General features: G+C 47.1%; 1 protein-coding gene across 18 annotated transcripts in view; it reads left to right on the top strand.

Annotated features, from left to right (window-relative positions):
* The window catches only part of SAMD11 (sterile alpha motif domain containing 11), a 194,295-nt gene that overhangs the window by 105,701 nt on the left and 60,779 nt on the right, over positions 1-27,815 (top strand). For 17 of the 18 annotated variants that reach the window (XM_075520744.1, XM_075520746.1, XM_075520743.1 and 14 more), the window contains one exon: positions 9,588-9,638. The exons of the other annotated variant lie outside the window; for it this stretch is intronic. In XM_075520744.1, the coding sequence (XP_075376859.1) occupies positions 9,588-9,638 (51 nt within the window). The remainder of the gene's footprint in view (positions 1-9,587; positions 9,639-27,815) is intronic. 18 annotated transcript variants of the gene reach the window in all.

Genomic DNA, 27,815 nt, shown 5'->3' on the forward strand with positions numbered 1-27,815 from the left:
AGGAAAGCCGGTGTAGCCAGAGAGTAAGGTTCAGCTTTAACAGTAAGATCCGCACATGCTGTTGGATTTAAGCCCAGCATTGTCTTGTGGGTGCATGAATTTAATTTCTATTTTAAAGACTGGCCTTTTTCATTAGTATGGGAGGGGAGGGAAAGAGAAGAGGAGAAATGTAATGATAGCATCTGAGATTTAACAGGGTAGGTTAGGAACTGCTCACGCACAGCTTTGTCTAAGTCCCCAGCAAAATGTGATGGCACGGCTAATAATAAGAGGCAGTAATATTTAAGCACCTCTTTAAAATGGTAGAAGTTTTTGACCTGACCTGTCTCTGAAGGAACCCTTATGGGATATCAGTAATTTGTACACTGACTGGACTGAGTAATGGGCAGGATAGGTGCAAATGGACATGTATGGTGAAAATGCCTTTGAAATTATTTTATTAAAAAGAGAGGATTGGGAGCAAAAGTAGGAGCAGATTGTACAATGAGAGCACACGACGGGCTGGGTTCCTTGCCAAATATTGCTCTGAAATAAAAGCCATTTTGAGGAGAAATAACAACCGTTGTCCTGTAACAGGGTGTCTGTGCACTGAGAAGCAGATTTCTGGAGACCCTCATACTGCCCTTAGGTCCTTCCTCCTTTTTTTATGTCACCCCCTGAATCTTCTCTGGCTGTGTCAGCAGTATGACCCCAGTGTCTAGCACCTGGCATGGGATTAGTGTTATTTCAAACCAGAGGAGAGCATTTGAAAGGAAGGTGCTTACTCAAGGAATGGTGGAACACTGTCTCCTTGCCCCTGTTCACACATGAAGGTGGGTAGAGTCCAGACAGGGGCAAGTCGCTCTCCCCCGTCCCCCAGCACCCCTCACCTCGCAGACCAGCTTCACAGCATTCTCCTCACTCAGCGTCCATTTTCTAATAGCGAAATTACTGACCTCCACTAAGCCTTAATGGCTAGCGGCTGTCAGCCTTTCCACTGCCTGCCTTTCTAAGTGGAAAGCTATTTCTTATATCCCATAAGGCTGCTGCTCTTTGACTCCCTAATTGATTGAAGATCAAACCCAAGCACCCCCCTATTATATTTGTCACATGCACCTGCTTGTAATTCAGAGCCATGAGGTCCCAATGCCTTCTCAGCTGATGTGCAGCGTACACAACACTGCCTTTGCCTTCCTTCTCTTGCTTGGCCTCTTCCTGCAACGCTCCCAAGCAGTCCCCCCTGGTGCTGCCCTGGGATGAGAGCTGTGTGACATCCCCGCTCCTGCTGCAGCTCAGATTCATGGCGGGATATGCCACACAACACTGCTTTTTACCTGCTGCCAAAGCCAGAGCATGTCTGGGGTCTGGGCTAAGCTGACCAGGCTCTTCCAGGCAGCACACAACTGAAGAGAGACTAGATACATGGCAGAGCAGGGCTCTGGGCTCCAGGCGTGGATCAGGCTCTTAGATTAGATGCGATAACCCTTCTTCTAATTGCCATGAGTCAAGAGAAGGAGGGAGGCAGGGCCCCTCGTGTGGCTGGAGACATATTTTGCTGCTTTATGACACTTTTCTTTCACAGCTTCCGCTGGTTGTTTTCTGTCAGTCCCTTCTTCTTTCCTCTGCAACCCTTTATTTTCTCTTCTCCTTTCTCTTTCCTCCCTCCTTCCCCCTTTTTCTCTGAACCGTGCTCCACTTAATAACAGTCACCGTATTCAATAAATATATTAAAGATTACTCTGGGAAGCAAAGGCTGGACTTGGTCCAGGGTGCCAGGAAGCATGTCATTGTCCTAATGAGAACAAATATTTGAGGTGGGGTGGGGTGGGGGGGGAGGGGGGGAGAGAGAGAGAGAGAGAGAGAAAACGGCTACTTACTTCTCAGGGATGCTGCAGGATAAAATGTAATAAACAGCAAGAAATCCCTTCTTGCCCAGGAAGGAGATATGAGACGGGAAAGAAAGGTGAAATGTGAGAATAAAAGCCAATGAAATCTTGACCCGCAAGTGCTCTTGGCTGCTCTCTGTATCTCCTTGTATCTGACCCTTGCAACATCAATTCCATGGTGGAGAGTAACGCAAGTGCCCCAAGTCCGAGTCTCAGTCCTGCTGTAATCTTCAGGCCATTCTTCCAGCCATCATGTATGAGATTTCCTGGAGGATCCTACCCCTGTTCATTGCCTGCACAAGCTTCTTAATATTGGCTGCCTGAAAATAGCATGCCATGGATATAGGGAGACTGTGGAAGCTGAGACAGTGATATATGTGAAGAGGAGGGAGGGGAGAGGAGCTAGTTCTGACCATCCAACCAAGCAGCCTGCATAATGGTACCTGCAAATATATCTCCCCAGACTGCTTACCTGCAGCATTGTGACTTGCATTGCATCGGCCTCACTGTGTGCCTGTGCTCTGTTTCCATGCACGATGGTGATAGAGAGGGCCTGACCCAGGGCGCATTGAATTCCCAGTGACTGTGGTGGCGTTGGGCTGTGCCAGTTGAACACAAGTCCTTAATTCACCGTTTCGCCAACACTGTCCCTTCAGTGCAGTCTTCTAAACCAGCGAATGTGGGGAAACCTTGTCAATATTTCTCTCTTCTCTGTGGCCTTGCCTGTGCTAGAAAATTCAAAGGTACAGACAGACTCCATCCGAAGGTAGTGTGGGTCTGTGTTGGGAGTAGGAAGGGACAGTTGTGGGTAAGAGATGGGGCTGTGGTGGGTTCTCCTTCTGGCAGTAATGACCTGTTCCTGTAGCTGGATGCCGCCCAGTATTCTCCACGCTTACATGGCACGTGTATTGGTTACTGCAGCATGCGCTTGGGGCAGTGGAGCGAGCCAAAGGGAGCAGCGGAAAGCAAGTTGGCCGCAGCGCAGCAGCTCAGCTGCAGAATGAGGTTGCTGCTGCCCCTGGAGTGACAAGGCGTTAGGGGCATGCCTGACTCGCGCTGTTGGCCCCTTCCGTGGTTGCCACGCTGGTGTTGAAAGCTTGCAGGGACCACTAGGGTAAAAAGGAAACGACAGGGAAGGAAAAAAATGACTTTAAAATTAAAAACTGCCCCAGCTGCTCTCCATTATTTTGCCAGCTCTGTCGCTTTCTTTTCTGGGCTGGATTCTCATTCCAGTACAGGCTCCAGAGATGCCTTGAATAGCCTCAGCCCTTCCTGTTAATTTTTTTTTTAGTTCACATACATATATAAGCAATTTCATTCTTTGCACAAACCGAACCCTGATGTTCTAGGCCCTCCTTGCTGAGGTGCCTGATGCAGCAGTTTGTTCATTCCCCCAGCTTGTGTACCCCGCAGCCTGCCCTCCCCGCTTACAAAGCTGTGCAGGGAACCTGGCTCTCCCTGTTGCTGTGGGGCCCATCTCGTCATTTTTACTGAACACTTTCTAACTGATCACGCTGTGTCCGAGACCTTGGGTGGGTGAGGAGGTGGGAGAGACAGTAGCAGTTGTGGCACCTTTGCTTGCCTGGCTATGGTTTTTATTTTTTCCCCTTCCTTTTCTGTTATTAATTTGTAAGGGACTGGCTCCTGCTCACCACTTTTTATACAACCCAAGGACGGGCTTGTGTAGCTGATAGTTTGCAAATTATTAGTAATTTGATTTTGGTTAGATGAATAACCCGTTAAAGCAAGACGTACATTAGCCTCAGAAATCTAATTGGTGATAACGGCATAGAGATGTGGAAAGAGTGCTTGGTTCTGCTCCCTATCCCTCTCCCCTCCCCCAAAAAAAGATAATTAGGATTTAATTTCATTCTCACCTATTCATTTGTCTAAATATGGGTGTTTAATTATCCATCTCGGCAGATAGATGTTTCTGCCTCTATGTGGATCTGAGCTATTCCTTTGGTATGAGGTTTTCCCTCCCCCCTACTTATAACTCTCTGATGCAGTGTTCTTACACTTTGAAGTTTATCCGTGCTAAGTCTCATTATGAGCCATGCCTTCGCTCGACACTGAGGATCACTATCTGCAGTCTACCCGTGTCAGCAGCTGCAAGAGACCATGAGAAGTTACATTTTATGGAAGGCTGAGAGTTTAACTTAGAGACTGAACCCCAAGTGGAGAGCCAGGAGCCCAGGCAAGCTCCTGCTCTGGTGTCGGTTCCCTTTGCTGCCTCAGCAGATCATTTCACCCTCCGGGCTTGTGCCCCCTTTGGCAGTGCCGTGGCTGGGAGGTACCTGCCCACCTGCTTCCTTGGCGTTTGGGTGGGATGTGCACCCTCCCGTTAAGGTACAGGCTGTGCAGTCCCAGGATCTGAGTCAAGAAAGCTGGAAGTGATGACAGTTCCCAGTGTGGATGGGAGCTTTCGAATGAGGTATATTAGCTGCGTGGATAAAAGGAACATTGCAGCCCTGCTTTGAGAGTCCAGTCTGAAGAACACTTTTTACCTGCCAGGCAGTGTATAATAGATGGATGTCTACTACGTGTTGTGAGCCCCAGAGCTGAGCATCTGTGGAAGGGAGAGGCACATGGTTAGCTGAGTTTTAGGGTGAGACAGAATGGTTAGTGGTGCGGCAGAATGGGATGCTCTGGTGCTGTGCATCTTTGTGCGCCAGATACACAGGCTCCATGAGGGCCCTATGGAGCACACCCAGGGGTGTAATGGGAGGACATACGTGGTCCAAAGTGGACTATGGCCCACTCTTAGGCTCTGAACACAGAATCACAGAATCACAGAATCGTATAGGTTGGAAAAGACCTTTAAGATCATCAAGTCCAACCATAAACCTAACACTGCCAAGCCCACCACTACACCATGTCCCTAAGCGCCTCATCCAAACGGCTTTTAAATACCTCCAGGGATGGCGACTCAACCCCTTCCCTGGGCAGCCTGTTCCAATGCTTGATAACCCTTTCCGTGAAGTAAAATTTCCTCATATCCAGTCTAAACCTCCCCTGGCGCAACTGGAGGCCATTTCCTCTCGTCCTATCACTTGTGACCTGGGAGAAGAGACCGACCCCACCTCTCTACAGCCTCCTTTCAGGCAGTTGTAGAGAGTGATGAGGTCTCCCCTCAGCCTCCTTTTCTCCAGGCTGAACAACCCCAGGTCCCTCAGCCGCTCCCCATCAGCCTTGTGCTCCAGACCCTTCCCCAGCTCTGTTGCCCTTCTCTGGACACGCTCCAGCCCCTCAATGTCTCTCTTGGAGTGAGGGGCCCAGCACTGAACACAGCATTCGAGGTGCGGCCTCACCAGTGCCGAGTGCAGGGGCATGGTCACTGCCCTGGTCCTGCTGGCCACGCTATTTCTGATACAAGCCAGGATGCCATTGGCCTTCTTGGCCACCTGGGCACACTGCTGGCTCATATTCACCAGCTGTCAACCAACACCCACAGGTCCTTTTGTGCCGGGCAGCTTTCCAGCCACTCTTCCCCAAGCCTGTAGTGTTGCATGGGGTTGCTGTGGCCCAAGTGTGGGACCTGGCACTGAGCCTTGTTGAACCCCATACAATTGACCTCGACCCATCGATCCAGCCTGTCCAGGTCCCTCTGCAGAGCCTGCCTCCCCTCAAGGAGATCAACACTCCCACACAACTTGGTGTCATCTGCAAACTGACTGAGGGTGCCCTTGATCCCCTCATCCAGATCATCGATAAAGATATTAAACAGAACTGGCCCCAACACAGAGCCCTGGGGACACCGCTTGTGACCGGCCGCCAACTGGAGTAAACTCCATTCCCCACCACTCTTTGGGCCCGGCCATCCAGCCAGGTCTTTACCCAGCGAAGAGTACACCCGTCCAAGCCATGAGCAGCCAGTTTCTCCAGGAGAATGCTGTGGGAAACCGTGTCAAAGGCTTTACTGAAGTCTAGGTAGACAACATCCACAGCCTTTCCCTCATCCACTAGGTGGGTCACCTGGTCATAGAAGGAGATCAGGTTGGTCAAGCAGGGCCTGCCTTTCCTGAACCCATGCTGGCTGGGCTTGATCCCTTGGTTATCCTCTACATGCCGTGTGATGGCACTCAGGATGATCTGCTCCATCAGCTTCCCCGGCACCGAGGTCAGGCTGACAGGCCTGTAGTTCCCCGGGTCCTCCTTCCAGCCCTTCTTGTAGATGGGTGTCACATTCTCTAATCTCCAGTCAGCTGGGACTTCCCCAGTTAGCCAGGACTGCTGGTAATTGATGGAAAGGGGCTTGGTGAGCACTTCTGCCAGTTCCTTCAGCACTCTTGGGTGGATCTCATCAGGCCCCATAGACTTGTGAGTGTCTAAGTGGTGCAGCAGGTCACTGACCATTTCCCCCTGGATTATGGGGGCTCCATTCTGGTCCCCATCCCTATCTTCCAACTCCAGGGGCTGGGTACCCAGAGAACAATTGGCCCTGCTATTAAAGACTGAGGCAAAGAAGGCATTAAGTACCTCAGCCTTTTCCTCGTCCTATGTCACTGTGTTCCCTCCCCGTCTACTAGGGGCTGGAGATTCTCCTTAGCTCTCCTTTTGCTGCTAATGTATGTGAAGAAGTATTTTTTGTTGTCTTTTACAGCAGCAGCCAGATTGAGCTCTAGCTCAGCTTTGGCCCTTCTAATGTTCCCCCTGCACAACCTCGCTACGCCTTTGTAGTCCTCCTGAGTTGCCTGCCCCTTCTTCCAGAGGTCATAGACTCTCCTCTTTCCTGAGTTCCAGCCAGAGCTCTCTAGTCAGCCAGGCCGGTCTTCTTCCCCACCGGCTCGTCTTTCGGCACCTGGGGACAGCCCGCTCTTGTGCCTTTAGGACTTCCTCCTTAAAGAATGTCCAGCCTTCCTGGACTCCTTTGCCCTTTAGGGCTGCCTCCCAGGGGACTCTCTTGACCAGTCTCCTAAACAGGTCCAAGTCCGCCCTCCGGAAGTCTAAGGTGACAGTTTTGCTGACCCCCCTCGCCGCTTCACCACGTATCAAAAAGTCTATCATTTCGTGATCGCTCTGCCCAAGACAGCCTCCAACCATCACATGGCTCACAAGTCCTTCTCTGTTTGTGAACAAGAAGTCCAGCGGGGCACCTTCCCTCGTTGGCTCCCTCACCAGCTGTGTCAGGAAGGTCTCTGCCACACACTCCAGGAACCTCCTAGACTGTTTCCTCTCTGCTGTATTGCATTTCCAGCAGACATCCGGCAGGTTGAAGTCCCCCACAAGAACAAGGGCTAGCGATCGTGAGGCTTCTGCCAGCTGCTTATAGAGTAGTTCATCAGTCTCCTCATCCTGGTTGGGTGGTCTGTAACAGACTCCCACCACAATATCTGCCTTGTTGGCCTTCCCCCTGATTCTGACCCATAGACACTCCACCCTATCGTCACCATCATCGAGCTCTAAACTATCCAGACACTCCCTAACGTATAGGGCTTGGAGGAAACTGCTTGGAGGAAATGCGTGTTGCCTTCAGAGAGGCCCATGGGGCAGGTTACCTCAACCACAGGTATTCTGAATTGTAATTTTTTCATCAGGAAAGGGACCATAGAGTTTTACTCAGCCAAACATGGCATTTAATCTACATATAGCTCAGGGCCAAACCCTTTCAGTTTTTTTGAGGGCACTGAAGAATGTTTTATGGACAGAGAAACAGGAGAAGCACAAGGTTCTTTTTCAGACTTGCAGTTTGATTTCCAGCTGGTCCCACAGAGTTCATTGCTGTGCAGTATTTGGAGCTCTCCCCACTTCCACGGTGCAGCTGCCAGGATCTGATTTGCACAGTGCAAGCTGCTGAGCTGGAATTAAAGGGGGTTTATGAAGGTTTTGTGTATGTAGGAAATCTTGTCTTCAAGGGAGCAGTGCGAAATCAGGCTTACCAGTCTCCACCAATTCCACTCTCCTGGGAGCGGGCCAGACCCTTCCGGGCCATAAGGGCTTTGGCTGGCTTGAATTTGCTTTGAACTTTGGATTCAGATCAGCTCACCTGGAAAGTCCAAATGTGTCCCAGAGTTTGACCAAACTTCAGTTCGTGGACATTTTACTTAATGCCCCAGTTTGGCCTGACCTTTCCAGAAAGTTTTCAAATGTCTGAATTTTAACTTTGAAGAACAACTGTTACTGCTCTGAGTAGCTGGGAAGTACCTATTCCATTTCTGTTTGCAAATAAAAAGTTGGGAATATGGAAAGCTGGGATAGGTTTTCTAAACTGTTACATATGAGGAAGAAGAACAATAGGAAAAACTAGGTACATGTGGAACTACTGAGTACAGTTCTGAGCAGAGCTTTATTGGTGGAAGTTAATATCTACTAAAATCTAACAATCCCCTAAAAGAACTACTCGTCCCTAAAAGAACTACTCAGAGAGCAACCAGACTCCCTTTTGGAGCCAGTCTTGCAGGAAGAGCACAATAGGTATGCTATCACATTAGTAAAACTTGCAGCAGCATCATGTCTTGGATGTGAAATTATTTCCGTGCTAAGAGTTGTTTCCAATTGATTTCTGAACTAGGCTGAAGCAGGGGCACCCATTCAGGAAAGCACTTAAACAGACAGTCAGACCTGAGTTAAGTCCCATTGACTTCACTGATCATGCTTAAGTGTTTTCTGGCCCAATTCAAAGCACATTCAAATTGGAAGAAAGGCTCTCTTTTACTTCAGCAGGTTTTAGATTAGGCTTTTTCTGCCGTCAGATGGTCTTCAGCTACACTCTATTGTTTTTTCTAGTTGAGGACAGAGGCAGGAGTGCTGTAGGGGTACACAAAATACGCAAAAGTGCATTTGGCCTCTGCTGCTTGTGATATTTGCAGCCACTTCTGTTTAATGCTTTTGGGAACGTACATCTGCAGGAGCTTATTTATACGCACAGCTAGGAACCAGCATGCTCACTGGCAGATGCTGAGAGATGTGGGAGTGGGTTTGTGCAAGGATACGGGCTTGCTTGTCAGTTTGGTCTCAAATGGCTGGGGTTCTCATCAATCACGTTGACATGGAGAAACAGTGGTGGTCACGGATCTGCTCTGGGTGGTGGGGGAGATCAGTGCTCCCTGGTTGCGAGTGGAGACACCCCACCACAGAAGGTCAAGCATCTGCCTTAGCCCTCTGGGTTGGTGTAGATGCTGTCTAGTAGCAAGGGGGAAAAAACCCCCCCGAACAACAAACCAACCCCCTTGGCTGCTCTGTCTTAATTTAGGATATTGTTCATCTAGAATCTGCTATTCCTGCTTGTCAGCAGGCAGAGTGACAGAATATGTGAAATTAATTTCCGAGGTGGGAAATTGCAAATAATTTATTTACAGCTGGGGCGGCTGTGGAGGAGGGAATACTGTACAGATGTATTTGGGTTTTCTTCATAAAACGTCAATGCTTAGCTCTTTCTGCTTCCTCTGAACATGTCCTATTAGTTGAGACAAGATCCTGCAGTCCCTACACCTATTAGGGAGATTGCATGCAGCAGAGAGAAGTTCTCTCACCGCTGTACAGCTCACCGGCAGCTCTCTCATTTCCAGCACTGCTGTGGACACTCAGGACTGCCACGTGTGTGCAGCGTGGCTCGTCGCAGCACCCCACAGCTCAGAAGAAGGCAGTAGTTGTGGTTGAGAGCTAGGGAGCGGGAGTTTGAGAGGACCACGGGTGGGTTGTCATGATGGAGCAGATCTTTTAAGTGGCAAGAGATGCAGCGTTCAGCGTGTGCCATTGACCTCTCTGTTTGTTTGTTAACAGGATACACACCCACTGGGATTTAAACATCTCCTTCCGAGAGACCTCTTGCAGGTACCATTTTGGGGCACCCTCTTTGTATGGTAGGCTAAGAGTTTATGATATGTTACTGGCGTATGGATGCTGTTAGATGTAAATGAACGTTTCTAACTGTCAGTGCTGTGGGGTTTTTTTCTTCCTCCTTTGTTCCTCTTTCTCTCCTTACCACATGTCCTTTCTTTTGTTTTTATTTTGGGGAAAGTTGTCTGTGGGGGAAACAGTCTCTTTTATGTTGGAAGAGAGAATTGATTTGACTTGTAAAGAAAGCCCATTATTGGTTTTGATCTGTTTACTCTGGTCCCTTTTTGGAAGAATGCAAGGTTGGGGTGGCCCAGATCTATTTCCTGACATGAGAGACATGGGAGTCTGCATCTCATTTGCAAAAGCGATTCTTCGCACAAAAGGTTCATTGAAGGCCAAGCTGACTGATGCTCCTGCATTGCTCAGGAGTTGCAGTGCTGTGCTTAGCAAACTTGAAGCAGTGCTACCTTAAAAGGTGGGCCTGTGACTGCAAGTGGCAAGAATCACTGGGTGACAGATGCTTTAGATAATATGGTACCACTGAGACACCCTGGTCCTGCAAAAACTTATGCATGTAGACTGCAGTGTTGGCAGTATGAAGTACTGGAGCCAATAGGGCTCTGCGTTTTGCAATGTGAAGTATGAATGGGTTGAACTACAGCTGCAAAAGTGCAGTGCAAGAGTATTTACAAGTCACCTCGGGAAAAAGTTGACATTCAAAAAATGGCAAGTGTTTTACAAAGCATAAATGAAAGAAACGACATAGAAGTCTGAATTGTGAGAAGAGAAGGATTGCCAAACCAGTCTGGTATATTGGTTTAAAAGTCTGGTTTCCTGCAGTAACAGATACCCTAAGAAGGTGGAAATTCATAAATTGAAGATATCCAGTTACAAACATGAATATTCCTTTGTGACCTCTGGGTCAGTTGATACCCTGAGCACAGTGCATTTTCTTTATGTATTGCTAGTAGTCATAAACTTTAAAAATATAGCTGCAGAAATTTGCCTCTGCACTAGAAAAAGAAAACTGGAATTTTGAAATTTCTCTTTTATACTCGATTGCCACATCTGAGTGAAATAGTTGAGGCTGGCAGGCGCTGCTTGTTTTCTAAAACAAGAAAAATTAATCTGTGCAGCTGTGAAACTTCTTGGGGAGCATAGAACAGAAGGAGGTAGATAGGGTGCAGAGCAGTCCAGAATCTGGTTCTGTATGTGCTCTGTGCATATGCGGATACTGTAGAAACCAGGATCTGGTCCACTGGATGTGTTTGCGAAGAGCAGTCCACTAATAACTTTTTTGTTTTGCTCGAAGTAGTTTCTGAGGCTTTGTGTAAACTTCCTGTTCAGTTAAAGATTTAAAAACGGTAGGAAAATATTACTACTACTACTACTACTATTACTTGTGGAAGTGCCCACTGCATGCTAGACACTTCACAAACATTTAAAAAACGATTCATACTCTGTAGAGATCAGATTGTCTGGACAAGGGTGTGCAAATAATTTCATCTGATGACTTTTCCGACAAGACTTAATGTGTATAAGACTCAGTGCAGCAAATATAGTGTTTACTCAAGAGAACATTGTTTAAGAGCCTTAGAGAGACATACCTATCAGTACTGTGGCTGATGCGGGCATTTCTCTGTTAGATCTGCAAGCCTCAGAATGTTTTGCAAATGTAAGCATCAGTTACAGGAGCAGAGAGTATTAGAAATTACTTCCATCTCCATCACATGCCCTTCAAATGCAGTGCTAAGAAGCTGTGTCCCTGTTCTGTGTGCTTCCCCCAAAAACCTGTGGCACAAGAGTGCAAGTGGGCAGCAGAGAAGTGAAGGACAAATCGTCTCTGTCATTTTAACCCATTCCCATACCCATTCCCTCCTTCCCCCAACCTGAGGACAGTTTGGACTGTTCTGTTGGCAACATTGGTGTGTGAAGGTCATAGCCTACACTGTGCACCTGGAGAGACAAGTCCATCTATATTTAATGGAGTCCTGGAGTATGAATTAAGTCTTGGCATCCCCATGAGGCTCAGTGGAGGCAGTGGGGAGTGAAGGGTGGGAAATCTGTACTGATTCGTACTCCGTTAGGGAACGAGCGAGGGCAGAGGTATTCACTGGTATTTAAGTAAGCACAGACTTTGGCCCTGAAGCATAAAACCCCGTAATTCCTAAAATGTACAATGTTAAGAACAGAGAACCCTACCCTGATCAGTAAGCATCTAGAAGCCAGTGTAGAAGGCACATCTCACCCAGCACTCCTATAAAAAACAGCTGAAGTTTTTTGTATGGCAGCCTTCAGAATAAAATCCCTGGTTTGGTGCTATAAGCTTTTGGGATTCTAAAATACAAAAGAATGGATTCCTTCCAGGCAGGCCCTTTCATGATAAATTTCAGCCTAGAGCAAAGTTTTATGGCTGAGTTATAAACTCCTAAAAGGCAGAGGTTTGTAATGGAAGTGCTGACATAAGCCTTAATTAAGAGCCATGTGAATAACGATTCTGCACAATGGCAACTAAGGGTGCAAACACCTTTGGAAGTTAGAATCCCTATCTTAAAAAACAATTCTGAACTTTCAATGCATAGAATAAAATAATGGTGTGATTTTTATGTCAACAAGTACGCTTTTTGGGCTTCCTCAGCTTAACTGTTTGTTCCCTTCAGTTTAGCTCTCTCCTGGCAGGAACATCAGTAGTTCCTCCTGGGAACAGAAATTTTGCTTTTGCAGATTAAATGGTTAGTCCAACTATCAAAAATTGTGCCCATCCAGCTAGTTCAGAAGAAGACAACATGTGTTATGCTATGTGGCAAAGAAAGTCATTTGTGTGTTTATGTGTCGGTACAGAAAAAGGTTGTATGTATTTAAGTGACCTAAATTGCCACACGGTTCTGTAAAACATCTGGCATATCTAAAATACATCACGGGGTGGCAAAAAGGTTTAGCTGGCCTTTTTTCTCAGTGACCTGCATAATTCAGCACATGGGAGTTACACAGGTCATCCCAAACCCATGCCAGGAAACCATTACGATGCACCACACCTGCATGAATACACACAGTCACACACATGCTATTTTAAATCAAGCAGGTCTGAGAACTGCCATCTTAATTTATCTGCCTCTTTGTCATAAGTTTGTCTTTGATCTTCCTTTCCAAGTTGTCAGAGGATACCTGGATTCATTGGCTTTAGCCACCTTAGAATTGCTGTCTGCATTGCCCTGGATAAAAAGGCGTTTAATTGGGTACAAACCATTCCATATGCAAAGAACGAAAAGCTCGAGATAGGGGAATTGTCCTGAAAGGGGAGATTAGGATCTCTCCTTGTCTTGCCAGATGCTTTGCTCCCTTCCCTTTTAAGCTTTGAAGTTAATACAGGTTTAAGTTTTTATTTACAGCTAGACTTCCTTTAAAATTGTCTTTTTCATTTTAAGGTAGAATTCCCTTGTATGGGCATATTGTTCCTGGAATAATTTGCTGAAATGTGTTAAAGTTGTTCAGTAAATGATGCACTTCTCCTTTTATTTCAAGATAAGCCTGTCAAATTTTGAAATAGTAAACACAAGGTTAAAGCCTGGTCTCCGCCACAAGATGCCTGCTCTCTGCTCCCATTGATTTCAGTGTGAGTCCCAGTTGCTCAGCACCACAGGCAGGATTACCTTTCTGAGGTTGAGGCATCTCATGAAAATAAATTGTGGAATAAAAAGGAGTTCCAGGGAGGAAAAGGATTTTCCTTCTATTTGTTGCCACTTGATGTCTTGAGGGAGCTGCAAGGAGGTGAGTGAGAAATAGATAAGAGGCCATGCATGTTAATACCATGCAGTGATGCAGCTCGGGATGGAATAAACATTTTGCCCACCTGAGAATTTCAAGACACTGTCAGTGCAATTAAGCCATCCCTGTTTCCAAGGAAATCAAGAGTTGTTTAGTGTTGCCCTTGTTAAAGATGGCGTGACTGGTAGGAAAGAAGATGGTATGTAATTTGGTTAAAGCTACATAAAAAGACGAGGAGCGTAGCAGAGAATTGAGCTAGGCATCTTGACGTTCAGCCACATGCTTTAGCTTTTGGCTGCATGGTAAACAAACTCTGAAAGAATATCCGAGGCAGCATTTCTGTCTTTGAAGCCCTGCGCTGGTGCAGGCATAAAACAGTGACAAAGGAAAGAGGCAGGAGCATGCAAGAGAGTCTCTTCGCTGCCGTATGAACAAAAAGCCACTTGAGGGGACACTCCAAGCTTACTGGGCCTGCCAGGGGATAATTTTCTCCAGGTACATGCCACATGAAGGCTGCATGAGGAGATGGAAGGAAAACAAAGGCATCATTTGCCCAGAGCAAATAAAATGCATTTAACAACCACAGTTTAAACGAACATTACAGTGGTGTGTAGCCAGTCTTTCTGGATGGGCCCGATCCACATTAGAATGTATTTTAGACAGACAGCCATTTGGCCAAGAGCCTGTGTATCCATGTGCATGTGTACGTGTATGTTTAAATCTGACTATAACATACTTAGTGGGCCTTTCCACATTGATTTGACCCTAGCATAAACCCTTACGCAGCCAGAACTGAGTTTAAACAGCAGTGCTTACACTGGATTGTTACACTGACATATTTGGTGTATGTGGCTGCACACTTTTTAGGAAACTGTATTTAAGGAGGAATGAAACAGGTTAGTCAAGAAGGAAGAGGACATTAAACAGATCAGGCCAAGTGGAAGAAGCAGATGACAAATACATGGAAAGTGGGACAGGAGAAGAAAACTAAAGGGAAATTCACTGATGTAGCTCATTCCTTTGGAAGATACACAGGGAGAGAAAAAGAAAACAGGAGAGGAGAATTGAAAAGTAGATGGTTCTGAACGTGTCAAGGCTGATCCTGACTCAGCAGAAAGTATTGCTGTGTGATGCAGGTAACGTTATCAAGTGCCAGAGCATCCTGCTGCTCTTCTCTGTAAGGATTGATATAGGATGGCTTCTGGGCTGTCTATTTATTTATGTATGTATTTATTTTTCCTAGTAAGCTTTTGCCTTTTAATCTAGGAGACCTGAAGTAGGTACTAAAAGGTCACAAGAAGTTTTAGCACCTGGAAGCTAGATGTGACCTCTTTACACCCTGCAGTCTTTAGCGTCTGCTGCTAAAAGAGCTGGTATTTGTCAGATAAGCATCTTTAAGATACAGCAGAAAAATCAGACAGTGGCAGAGGGACGAGTGCCTTCAAATGGGGACCTGCCTTCAGCCTTCCATGTCAGTCACTGATTTCTGCCTCAACACCAACGGACAGCAGAGCTGAAGCAGTAGCCCCAATTGAAAAAGCTGATAGTGAGCTGAACTAAACAGAATGAGTCAGATTTTGCCCATCTGATTTAAGTCAGGGCAGAGGAGACTGGTGAGGTACCAACTGTATGTAGACCTGCAGAGCTGTTTCTGTAACTCGTGATGACTTTGGAGGGCAACTGTGAAGCTGAATCTTTGACTGTATGCTATAAAAAGCTTAAAAAGATTCCAGTGAAATATTGCAGAGTGTATTAACCATGACTTCTGGATTGGTATGGGGAAGACACTTATTTAACACGAGGCTGAATTTGGCCCTTCCAGATTATTTCTGCGGTGGCTTTGGGACGTAGACTGCTTAAGGAAATGTTTTAATCCTCATCTTGGCGGAATATACAAAGAGCTCTCACCTTTGTAACTGTTAAAGCTGTGAACCAGGACGTGGTTCCTGAAGGCAAAGCCAATAAATACAAGGAAGCTCTTGGCTAATGCCACTGTTGTTGGCAGTCAAGGCATGGCTACGTGGAGACAATACGTTGGAAGGAAAAGACTTTCCAGATGGGTGAACTCAGTTTGTTCATCGAACAGTGACATACCTGTTTGATTTTAGACAATAGTTGCCCAACAAGTAAATGGATGTGTTCTTTTGTTTAACTGGAAGAAGAGAAGTAAAGTAAATCCACATCAAATCCACATAGTTGATAGACATTAACAAGAACATTCTGTGTCAGAATGCAGAATGCAGAGCATTTGGGAAGATTCAACGAAGGAGCTAAGCCTCCAGTTCTTTAGAAAAAAATATGAGCAACCTTTGCTTTGCTTGTATTTGATCACCCCCAAAGCATCCATGTGAAGTTTGAAAGTGTAGATACTGAGATAAAATGGGAGGAGCTGGTACGTATGGGCCTGATGTTCCATCAGCTGCTTTTGGGGGACTTCAAATGGCAAGAGGACAGACTTCTGGCTCTACGCTATAGAGCATATGGTTTCCTTTTATTTGTGGATCTAACCCCCCCAAAAGACTGGTATTGGCAGGAAACACAGTCGTTCTTGACACCATCTTGCTGGAAGGTACTGATGACATTCAGTTCTAGAAGTTGCTTGTATTCCTGGACTCCACAGAGGCTGCTGGCAGGACGCTCCCCAAGGCCCATGTGAGTGGGAGAATTAGGCCTGAGATTTGCAAGGAGTCATGTAGAGCAGAGCTACCCGAGTAGCTTTTGCTTCTCCCTTTCCTGTAGGGATAAGGCCAAACCAGGCCTTATCTATGGCCTTGTTTGTGCAGATTCTGGAATGATCATACTTGTAGGGAAGAATGGATGAACAGGGAGGAGAAAACTAGTACCTGTTGGTTTGCTGAAAAGTATTGTTTCATCTGAAATAATTATTTCATTAGCAGTACTTTTTGCTCTTATATTAATTCCCAGGAAGCTTCATTTGCCTATAGGGATGGGTTAGGGAAAGGAGACCATTTATGTACTAGCAGGGATTCAGAGAAATGCTAAAGGTGAATAGGTAGCTGATAAACTAGTTTTAGCTTTCCTTTTAAAGCTAGAAGAATACAATTATATTTCAAATAAGGTAGGTGAGAAAGGCTGTTGGATACCTACAAGGCAAGAGGGAATGTTTAATCAAGAGTAATGCTCTTCATATTTATCTGCAGTATGTTGTCATCTCTTTAGTGTATCTGTCGTGGGAGGAGGGGTATAACGGACCTTTTGTAGGGCAACTGAAAGGATTCTGGATACACCAAGCATGTGAAGGCATCTTAAGCCCTTGGTATATTGTTGAGATATACGGAAGCTTGGCTGCAGCTTTTGGGGAGCATTCTTGATATATTTCAGCTGCTTACAGCAATCAAAAAGAGAATCATATCCTTCTGCTTTTGATTGTGTGTTGGATCAAAACTTCAAGGGCATGTTTCCAGAATAGGAGGTTTTCTGACCTCCCTCTTCACACCCTACTGTGAAATTGAAAGGATTCAAATAGAAGTCTGTCTTGTCCTTAGTACATTGGGTATGTGAGTGATTCCTGCAGATCACCAGTTCCCACTGTTCATTGTCTACACTTACACCCTATCACCCATTTAAAATCGCTCATCTGAGTATTTTAATATTTCATCAGTTCAAAGCAGGCGGCTTAATGAATTGAGAAAATGAGGAGAATTTGGGATATTTAAAGAGACCTTATATCCATCAGGCACACCAGCTGTGTGTCAGCGACACATTCTTTTTATTGGCTGAGCAAACCATTTCTATTTGTCTGTTACTGAGGAACATTGGAATGCAGCATCTGGACAAGTCCAAAACTTTCAGGGAATGCTCTACATGTCAGCAGGACAAGCCCATTGATTTTGGTGCAAATCAGACATGCCCAAAAACCTGTCAGGAGAAAAATCAGGACCTCCAGGCTGCCTGGTGCTGCAGGAAGAGGAATCATTTGGCCCTTCCCTGCACTTGCATGCATAGAATCATAGAATCATAGAATTGTTTAGGTTGGAAAAGACCTTTAAGATCATCAAGTCCAACTGTAAACCTAACACTACCAAGCCCACCACTACACCATGTCCCTGAGCACCTCATCCAACCGTCCTTTAAATACCTCCAGGGATGGCGACTCAACCCCTTCCCTGGGCAGCCTGTTCCAATGCTTGATAACCCTCTCAGTGAAGAAAAATTTCCTAATATCCAGTCTAAACCTCCCCTGGTGCAACTTGAGGCCATTTCCTCTCGCCCTATCACTTGTGACCTGGGAGAAGAGACCGACCCCACCTCTCTACAGCCTCCTTTCAGGCAGTTGTAGAGAGCGATGAGGTCTCCCCTCAGCCTCCTCTTCTCCAGGCTGAACAACCCCAGGTCCCTCAGCCGCTCCCCATCAGCCTTGTGCTCCAGACCCTTCCCCAGCTCCGTTGCCCTTCTCTGGACACGCTCCAGCCCCTCAATGTCTCTCTGGGAGTGAGGGGCCCAACACTGAACACAGCATTCGAGGTGCGGCCTCACCAGTGCCGAGTACAGGGGCACGGTCACTGCCCTAGTCCTGCTGGCCACGCTATTTCTGATACAAGCCAGGATGCCATTGGCCTTCTTGGCCACCTGGGCACACTGCTGGCTCATATTCACCGGCTGTCAACCAACACCCCCAGGTTCTTCTCTGCCGGGGTCCTTTCCAGCCACTCTTCCCCGAGCCTGTAGCGTTGCATGGGGTTGTTGTGACCCAAGTGCAGGACCTGGCACTGAGCCTTTTTGAACCTCGTACAATTGGCCCCAGCCCATCGATCCAGCCTGCCCAGGTCCCTCTGCAGAGTCTTCCTACCCTCATGCAGCAGGAGCAGCTGCTTAGCTTAGAGGGTGAGGCTGGGTGTGATTTGGATTCTGACAAGTAACACAGTTTCAGAAGTATCTGTAAAGGGATGAGTTTGGAGATCCAGCATGGGAGACCTAGGAACTTGAGGAAATTTGGGGTAAGCAGGGATGATTAGGTTGGTGTTAATGACAAACTGGGGAACTGAAAGAAGGGTTTATAAATTTACATGGGAACGCACTAAGCCCCTGGGAAATGATAGAAAGGAAAACGAAGAGCCACTGAAGCTCTAGGATGAGGGAGGGATCCAATGTGAGCTGCAGGAGTTCACGAAGCAGGGAGTATTGGAGGTTGACTCACAAGGTCTGTGTAGTGAGGAGGCAGGGGAAGAGCAGAATGGGGACAATTTTAGGTATTCATGCACATGCACATATTGCACTTGACTCACAATAAGGGGTTGTCACAAGTATGTGACACCCCGCCCTCCAACTGCACTTCTGCTTGCCATGGTTGCCTTCCTTATTCTCTTAGTGAAACTTTTTTTATTAGTGGCCAAGGTGAGCTGTAGCCTGTGCTCAGGGAGGGGGTGATCAATAGCATGGACTTGATGGATGTTCAGAGGAAAAATGTACAGACACTTGCAGTGGTTGTGGCAGATGAGCCAATGAAGATGGACCATTGCGGAAAATCCTTCTGAACTCTGGTGTATTTGTGTTGGGTTGGTGCCCCACAAGTGTGTGCATAGAAGGTAGAAGTCAAAGATGTTTTCAAGGTACTAGTCATGTGTGTACTTGGATGCACATCTGCACTAAGAAAAAATGGCAGGTGGGAGAAAAGAGGCTTGTAGCTAACCTGCAGGCTTCTTGCCAACTTGGGGACTGGGTTCCATGTCCTTATGAGAGGAAAATAGCACAAGACCTTCAGGTTTCCTGCCTCAGAAGAGAGCTGGGAGCTGTAAGCCAGTAAGACTGGCAGAAAGAGCAGGAGACTGCTATGAACAGCAATGCAAGCATCATACGGGGATGGTGCTTCCCAGGTGCTGCACCTTGCCAGTGATAGTCTTGCACAGTGCTTACACCATGCTTTTGTAATCCCTGTGCTTTTTACAAGTCTGGGTGAGGTGTCTCATCCGGAGGGCCGGTGCATCCTGCTGGTGATGGAGGAGTAGTAAAGCGACTGACTGTGTTGAAGGTTTTCCCTGCCTTGTTTGGATTCAGGCTCTCATTATTTCTAATGCTTTGTGCCCTTCTCCTTTTCTCAGAAGTCACCGTGCTCCTTTATCCTGCTGCACAGTAAGCTTTTTGTCTCCGAGATTACAACTGTGGTGGAAATGCAGGATTCAAGATGTGTTAGGCCTGTCTGATAGTTTTTCAAACTCAAAAGCCCTATCTGCATTACTGCGGACAGGAGGGGAAATCTGAGGCTAAAATGTCTAGCATGTGCATGCTCCTTGCCAAATGCTTTTGTGGCACCTTAGCGGATGGGCACATGTCAAAACTGACTATCAGAATAAGGTGCCAGTAATGACGGACTGGGTTTGCACTTCATCTCAATGCTTTATCTCTTCCCCATCTCTAGTCCAGCATGAATGTGGTGTAGTTCCATCTTATTTTTATTTACGGGCTTGCAGAGAGCCGAATGACAAAGCAGGGTTACAATAAAAACATCTTTATACTTATTTCCACCTAATTTTGGAGTTGCCAGCTCTACGGATCATTTTTATGAACTGTCATGAGCATTAATGAAATTTTATGACCATTTTGCTTGGGACATTGCAGGATGATTTTTTTTTTCAAGATAAGTCTGCAGGGAGAATTAGGGCTGTATTGCCCATGACTGGGGTTGGGATTTTCAGACCTCTCGGCTCCCTCCAGTTGGTAAAACTTCTTTACCCCTCCCTCTTTCCTCTTTTCCCTTCCCTCACCTTTCCCCTTTCTTTCCTTTTTTGTCTGTGTCTGACGGGTGACATCTCATCAGAAGGTGGAGATACCTGAGAGGCAGAAGTGGGGTGCTGGTAAATTGTTGTCTGCCAAGGTCTATCAAGACTGATGTCTAAGAAGGACAGAGAGTGACTGAGAGGGGTTTTTTTATCAATGATGAAGTTTTAAAAGGCAACCGAAAGACTGAGCAATAAAAATATAACCAAGAAGGCCAGGGAATGAGAGGCAACTGTGCCCTGAGCTTTGCCTGCTGGAAATCATGCTTCTGTCTTCTGTCTAGAGCGCAAAATTCTCACGGGGTACAGCTCACTCCTGTGGCAGTGGAGGTAGGTGGGAGTCTTTCCATTAGCTTCAGCAGGCCCAAGCTGGATTCCTGAAGGACAGGGCCAGTTTGCACTTGGCTGAGCGCGTGAAAGTGCTGTTGAACACGGTGCTGGCTGCAGGTGTCAGTCGCCAGGTAGATGTGCGGTCTAGGTTTTTGCAGCAAATAGAGAAGTTAGAGATGAACTCAGGAAATAAGGAGAGGGAGCCAGAAAGTGCATCACGAGGTACCTTGCCTCCCAGAAGTCTGCCGCGTTGCAATTCATGAAGTGGCAGGTCAGAGGCACCTCCAGCTTATGCCAGAGAGGTCCTGGAGTGTGAGGAGTGGGATGGGGAGAGGCAGTAAGGCACAGAGAGGTCTGGAGGAAGGAGGCAGCCCCTCTGCTCCTCAGAGCTGCACATCCATATGCTCGCTTGCATCCAGCTTCTTTGCCTGGGGCTTATCTGCCTATCTCTGATGGAGAAGTGACACAGCCTGTCAGCGGGTCATGCCGCCTATTGTTTAACAGTGAAACAAACTCTGCTGCTCCCCCTTGCACCGCCCCCCCCCCCGGCCCCATCCACTTCTTTATTAGTCACCTGATCAGAGCCTTCAAATCCTTGACCCAAATCCTCCTGTGCCCAGCTTTAGGTCTTATCCTGCTCTGGCTGTTCTGTCCACCGTCGACCTGAGAGGAAAGGTATTGGCTGTGCGCTGTGCGATTAGGGAGATGTTGCTGGATGTTTTGAGCTGTGTGCAAGGTGATAAGCAGGAGTGAGGGAGGAGGGGAAGAGCCCTTGATCAGTCTGAGCTGCGAGCTTTCCCTGATCCACATCCCTTCCCTGTTTCTGCTGACTCAGTGACCCTAGTTTTACTGCCTGGGATTGTCAGAGACAGTGACCTTGCCTGTCTGCTCAAGGACCTCTGGCACTCAAAGGCCATGCCAGGGCAAACCGAGACATGCTGAGGAGAAAGTTATTTTGCAGAATTTCTTATCCCAAGATGACTCTCAGCTCTGCCGGACTGGAAGCTGGTTAATCCTGCAGTGATTTGGCCAGGCAGTCAGAGCGGTCATCTTGTGAAATGTGCTTTTTTTCATCTGGGTAGGATGGTTTACATACTAGTAAGGAAGAAGCTGAGAGGATTCATCAGCTCTTGGGAATAAGTAGATTATTTTACTCCCACAGCACTCGATTCAGTGTGGTCGGGGTTTTGAGATGGAGGGTCTCTGTTTGCTTCCTGGTGGGCAGAGACACAGGTCACACATTTTTTTCACTCTGAGCTTCCACTATTAACTGGGAGTACGATAGGGTGATTTTCTGACAGGTTCTGTGCAGGAGGTCAGACGAGGTAGATATAACAGTCCCTTCTGGGGCTTAAAATCAATGAATCTGTGATTAAATGGCCCACAGAGGCTGGACATTGCAGGTTAAGGGAAAAGGAGTGATATTGGTGGCATTTTATGTGGGAGCTGCGGTCAGGTATTTCTCTTGCGGCAGCACAATGGCCAGCAATCCCCAGGTCATGTCTGTCTTCCTAGGTCCTTTTAACAAGCCCCAGATTTACCTGCGCATAGCAGGGAGACAGAAGGTGGATTTTTTCAAGGGCTGGGCTGGAGTGCATGTGTTTCTTTGGAAATTGGTTATTAGTTTTGTTTTGGGCTTAAAAAAATGCTAACTAAAAAATACGAGAGCCTTTGAGTTGTTATTTTACACCAGTCCTGACATTACATAGTTGTGCTGTTACATAAGGCTGTTTCTCAGAGCTATAATGATGCAACAGTATTTATAGACCAATCTGGGTTTTCCTTTTAATGGCTTCCATAAAAAGCTCATTATTCCCTTCACACAGTCACTGACTGATTTACATGCTTGTCCTGTCCCTGGGCGTATGCTCCAGTTTGGGTAGCCCTGAGCGACACACTCACACTGTCTGCTTATTGCTAAATGACTCTGACAACGGTCTGGCTGTGACACGGGTCTGATCCTTACACCAGAAACTTGTCTTTTGGGGAGATGGTGAGGAGAGGGGAGAGGAGGTCGACAGAGAAGGAGAAATCACTGGCGTTTCTGCAGGTTCTGGCAATATTGTCATCTCCCTGGAGCTGCAAACTGTCTATCATTCCTGGCGTATCGACCGGGCCAGGCAAGGGACGTGGCCTGGCTAGAAGGGGTGCATATGGTATATAGAAAGAAGTCACTGCAGAGTAAACAGAGTCTGTGAATCTGTTACCTGGGCCAGGGGTACCACTGAAATCTGCTCTTCAACCAGACTTGCATCCGGTCAGGCTGAGAATGGGGAAGGAAACGAAACCCCATGTGTGTTCCTCAGAGTGACACAGGAGGGTTTGTGTGGAGGATGCATGGGCACACACCTGCGCTGATCTCCACTTTCCCTGGCTGAATCAATGTCCGTGCGTCTTTCCCCCTGCAAGCCCTGACATTCCTCCTTTTGCATATTGGATTTTTTTTTCTTTATTGTAGGGAGGGGCAGAGGGTCGGGACAGCTTTATGGCAACTGTATTGATCAGTAAAATTTAATATAATCCTTGCACTTACTGTGTGATCGTTAAGGGGATGGAGAGCCGGTGAAACATATTTAAAAAGAAATATTTTTCAGTTTTATTTCCTCCCATACTACTTTTCTGAGTCTCTCTTCTCTTCCAAACCTGGCATCAATCTCCTACTTGGCATCCCTTCAAAGACAGTCATACATTTTTGACTGGGTTTTTACAGTTTGCCTTTGATTTGATTAAGTATTAGGAAGAGACTTACCCAGTCTGGTCCAGTGCTAGATTCATTCACCATTTCCTCAGCTAACTATCTTGCAGTTTCTGGATTTATGCAATTTTGTGTCTACTGAGAATATCACTCCCTCTTTTTTTATCTCGGATATATCTGGAAGTCCTATTGCTGAAGTACCAGGTTGCCTCTTGGTGTCTAATGCCTCCCACTCGCACAGTGCCCCTGTGCATCACCATGTGTACGGAGAACAGCAGCACAAAGCGGTTAACTGACATGCCAGCAAAGTCTGGGCAGGAAATTGGAGCAGAAAAATGACAGCTTGAGTTTCAAACTTGTGCTGAATATCCTAACCACTGGAGCAGCCTTTTTTGGGCACTGCCAAGTGGTGCTGCGCCGCAGGTGAAATACCTCCTCTGCAGAGTGACCTGCACTTTTTGTGCCTGATACCAAGCACTGAAAGGTTACTGCATGTGATCTTGCAGCTCAGAGCACGGGCAGAGCAAACCCTGTCTGCCAGCAGGACGGACCATCTCGAAGAAGCACACAGGGCTCATTCTGGCTCACCCTGTGAGGAGGATGGGGCATGACATTTGTAGTGAGGTTGCTGTTACTATTGCCTCCTTATTTTGGAGAGGGCTGCAGCAAACAGGGAGGCAGGCATTATTGAAAATTATTTAAATTTTGACCAAATTTTCTCCTTCCCCTCTCCCTCCCCCTCTTTGCAATCACTCTTTGCAGTCACTTTGAGCAGCGTGTTGCGAGAATCACCAGACCCTGCGGGCGCCTGGCTGCCTCTGCTAGATGCAGAGACTCTGACACTGATTTATATTTTGGTTAATTGTCTCCATCCATTAGTCTCCTCATCCTTCTCTTTGTTAAAGATGCAGTTGCTGCTAATGTCTGTAAATGAAACACATTTAAAAGGCATCGCTCCCAGTCTGAGTCCTGCTTGGGTTAACAGTCACTGGAAGCTGCCACCTCCCGAGGGTCTCAAGGGTGGTACATCTCCACGCGGGTGCCCTACGAGGGCAGGGCAGCCCAGGCATTTGTCAGCACCTCTCTGCTTACCCTCACTCCAGGGGCCAAGAGCCAAAGGGGCCAAGAGACCGAGGTGTCTGCCCCATTTGCCTAGTCGCCTCTGCAAGTCACTCCATGCTGAATGTGCTGGCGGGGCTGGCTCCAGAACCAGGCTGGGAAGATAGCTTTCAGCAGAGGTAAGGGACTAGTTTGCTGGGGCCATTTGAGATTGAGGAGAGGTGACTAGAGTGAGGGTCCAAATGCTGGTCGGGGGGGGAGGCCCAGGGGACAAGACAGGACCAGAAGGGGTCTTGGAGCAATAGCTGCTGGCTTCAAACATTGCCAGTCGGAGGCTTACAGTGCAGATGTTACTCAAAAAACGATTATTGTTCCCAGTAGTCAGTCACACAGGATTGCTGCATGTCTGGTTACCACAGCCTCCCTGAAAGGGCTTGCTCCTAATTCATTTATACATCCCAAGGGATGGCCACACTTAGCAAATCTGACAGTTCAGTGGCAGTCCCTATGATAGACTTCTCCTTCCTTGAGCACAGGTTGTGGCTCATTAGCTAGACTAGATGATGTTGCTCACGCAATGTGTGCCAGAAATGATAGTACTGCTGGTTTAGCTGTTGTCCTGCAGGTGCTTCTCTGCGGACTCCACAGATGAGTCAATGGATTACTGTGGCGTCTTGTCCCAAACAGACACCTCCTGTCTGGGTGACGTTTCCACCAGTTGTTGATGTGGCTGTCTCTCCCTTTGAGTGCCTTTTCCTGTAAGCAGTGCAGCTATCGAATGACCACTGGTGGACCATTATACTGCCATTACAGAAAGTCTCATCAGAACAACCAGCTTTGGGGGAGACAGAGGACCAGCGAGTTCCATTAAACATAGACAGTGCAGCAATCAAAGCATTCGTAGAGAACATTAGCAATGTTTTTTTTTTCCTCCAGTGGTAATTTTTGCAGTCATTAGTTATTAGTACATCTCATTGCTGCTTTGCAGAGCGGGCTCCTTATATCAGAGCATTGGGATGTGACAGGGAATTTTAGACTATCAGCTCTGATCTGTATCTGAGCTGCACAGTTAATCCATGTTGTCCTGACTATGCTCCCAGAGTCCAATGTTCATTGGGTTCGGGTATGAGGTTTTAGGATGAGAAAGACTTTTTTTGTTGTTTCCCAGACCTAGCATGGAACCTGCGGCGTATACCTCCTATGCTGTGCTCCCCTGCAGGTTTCTTTTGTCGCCAGTGTAAGAGGTCAAGTGTACAGTGTTTTCAGAAACGCCCTCCAAGGTCAGGTGGCCATTTTGTTAGAGAGCAGCTTTCATTTCATACTACATCCAGTTAAAGGAGCCATTTGGACTTGGCCTTTAAAGTTTTGTGGTCGCTGCTTGCAGCATGTGTGGCCTGAGTTGTGGTACACTGGCGAGCTGCTCAGTTGCCTGTGGCTTAGACAAAACCCTTATCACAGCTTTCCAGCATTCCTGGTAAATGGATCTGTTGCTCCTGTGCCCTCTCTTCATTAGGATTTGAAAATTGCCCAAGCCATAATAATATCCAGCCACTTCTCCGACTGTTGCTTTTGGCAGCAAGACAGAGCCTAGTGGCAGAACGGGAATCCTGTTGGATGGAAAGCAGCTTGCAAAAGCCTAGGACATTCTTTTCAGTGGATAAATGGGCAAGGCAAAGGCAGGATAGATACATGGCATGTTTGGTGGGATGGTTACTTCTCCGGTGCTACGTGGAGCACAACAATAAACAGGAACTTACACATCACCACTGCCAGCTTTACTCCTTGTTGAAGCGTCTTCCTTATGAGGCCAGGTTCATGACAAGGTCTGTGCCACTTGCAGCTGTTCTCAAAGCTACACAGTTGGCCTTGAGGGAAGTCTACAGTGCTGCTAGGTAGCTGCTGCCTTTCCCTTATTTCTTAGTAGGAGGGATGTCTTGTGAAGATGGGATCTCACTCCTTCATCAGCCATCATCACACACTTCTTTGCCACATGGGATCCTCATCTTTTTTTAACATTTTACTCCTCTCCACAGCTGCTAAGTATGATGTCGCAAAAACAGGACGATGGATTCAAATCGAGAGTGAGCAACAGCACATCAGCTGTAACTGAAAGCAACAACAGAAGTTTATCTTTATTAGACATGTTTAGATTCACTGTTCAGATGTAGGAGAGGGTGAATTTTAGCGTTCTGGATTGAGGTTAAATGTGTATTGGATTTGAAGTTCAGACTCACGAATCTTGTAGTGCTGCAAGTTCTTTTGTAAAACTCTGCCCACCAAAATAGCAGAAATACCTGAAAAACATGTCGTGTGATCAGAGCTTCGATCATCCTGAGCCAGATACCAGAAGAAAGGTCTTATGAGACTGTCAGTAACACTGAGTCACTTCCCAGTTGAAAGCAAATCTGGATGTGGCCAACCAGCCACGTGCCTTCTGGAATCCCTGACAGTAAGTACTCCGTTTTCTACCCTTCGTTTTACCGCGAGAGCAAAACTTGCTGCTACGAGATGGAAGTGCCCAGACAGTCATGCCTCAGAACATGTTCCTCTGCTGCTTGGAAACATACCTGTATTAGTGCAGGTCCCCAAACCATTAATTACCAAACCCCATGCAAACTGAATGTTGCCATGGCAACCTGCAGCCCTACAGAAGGCTATTTGTCTCCTCCTTGACCTTTCAGGAGATCTGTATCTTGCTCAAGCCCCCTTCTCTAATCCGGTTTTTAAAATATAATAGTATGCTATTGGAAGGGATCAGACCTTTAATCTGATTGTGTGTGCATGTGTCAGCGCATGTATGGGGGAGCGCCTGCATTAACAGGCACCCAGCAGCGGCTCAGAGACGAGACAAAGGAAAAGCAGAGTGTGACTCTGCCCTGCTGGGGCTGCAAGTGAGCACCTGGGTGGAATTACTGGCTTCAGCACACAGATGGGGGAATCCTCTACATGGGAAGGACCAGCCCTCTCCAATCCCCTTAACGCAGGCTCCTTCCCACTGAGGTCATGCAGGAGTTGTGCTCTTGCTGAGGAGGGCTTCAGAGGGGCTCCTGTCACACCCGTTTCAGGTTCCCTTCCAGTGAGCCTAGGTCCTGCCTTCAGTTGCATTAGTCACTGTGCCAGACCAGGCAGCCAAGTTTGAGGTGTTACTACGGGTGTGTTGGTATCCCCAAAGTGCGTGTTCTGCGTCTTGACCTGAGGTCCTGCAAGCTGGATATTCTTTTGCCTGTTGCGTTCCCTCCGAGGGAAGGATCTTTAATCCTGCATTGGCTCTGCCTGCTGGAGCCCTGAGCCCATGCATTTGTTGCCTGCTCTGTATATGACAGGATTACTGTGAGCAAGTTAGGTGGTGTGTAAACCCAGAGGAACAAATAGCCTTTTCCCCAAGAGACTCGCTGTCTTTTGAAAACACCATCCTGTAAGCGTGAGCAAGTTGAACAGACAGAGAATACCCTGTAACCTGGGCTGAGGGAGAGGGTCTCGTTTCTGTGCTGTGCCACTTGTTCAGGCCGCGCTTTGCACTGCTCAGCTCTGCGCAGCGAGAGCCAGCCTCCTTGCCGCGTCTGCGAGACGGGCTCTGGTAGGAGCTGG

This window comes from Mycteria americana, chromosome 18 (assembly GCF_035582795.1).
Source record: "Mycteria americana isolate JAX WOST 10 ecotype Jacksonville Zoo and Gardens chromosome 18, USCA_MyAme_1.0, whole genome shotgun sequence".
NCBI lineage: Eukaryota > Metazoa > Chordata > Aves > Ciconiiformes > Ciconiidae > Mycteria > Mycteria americana.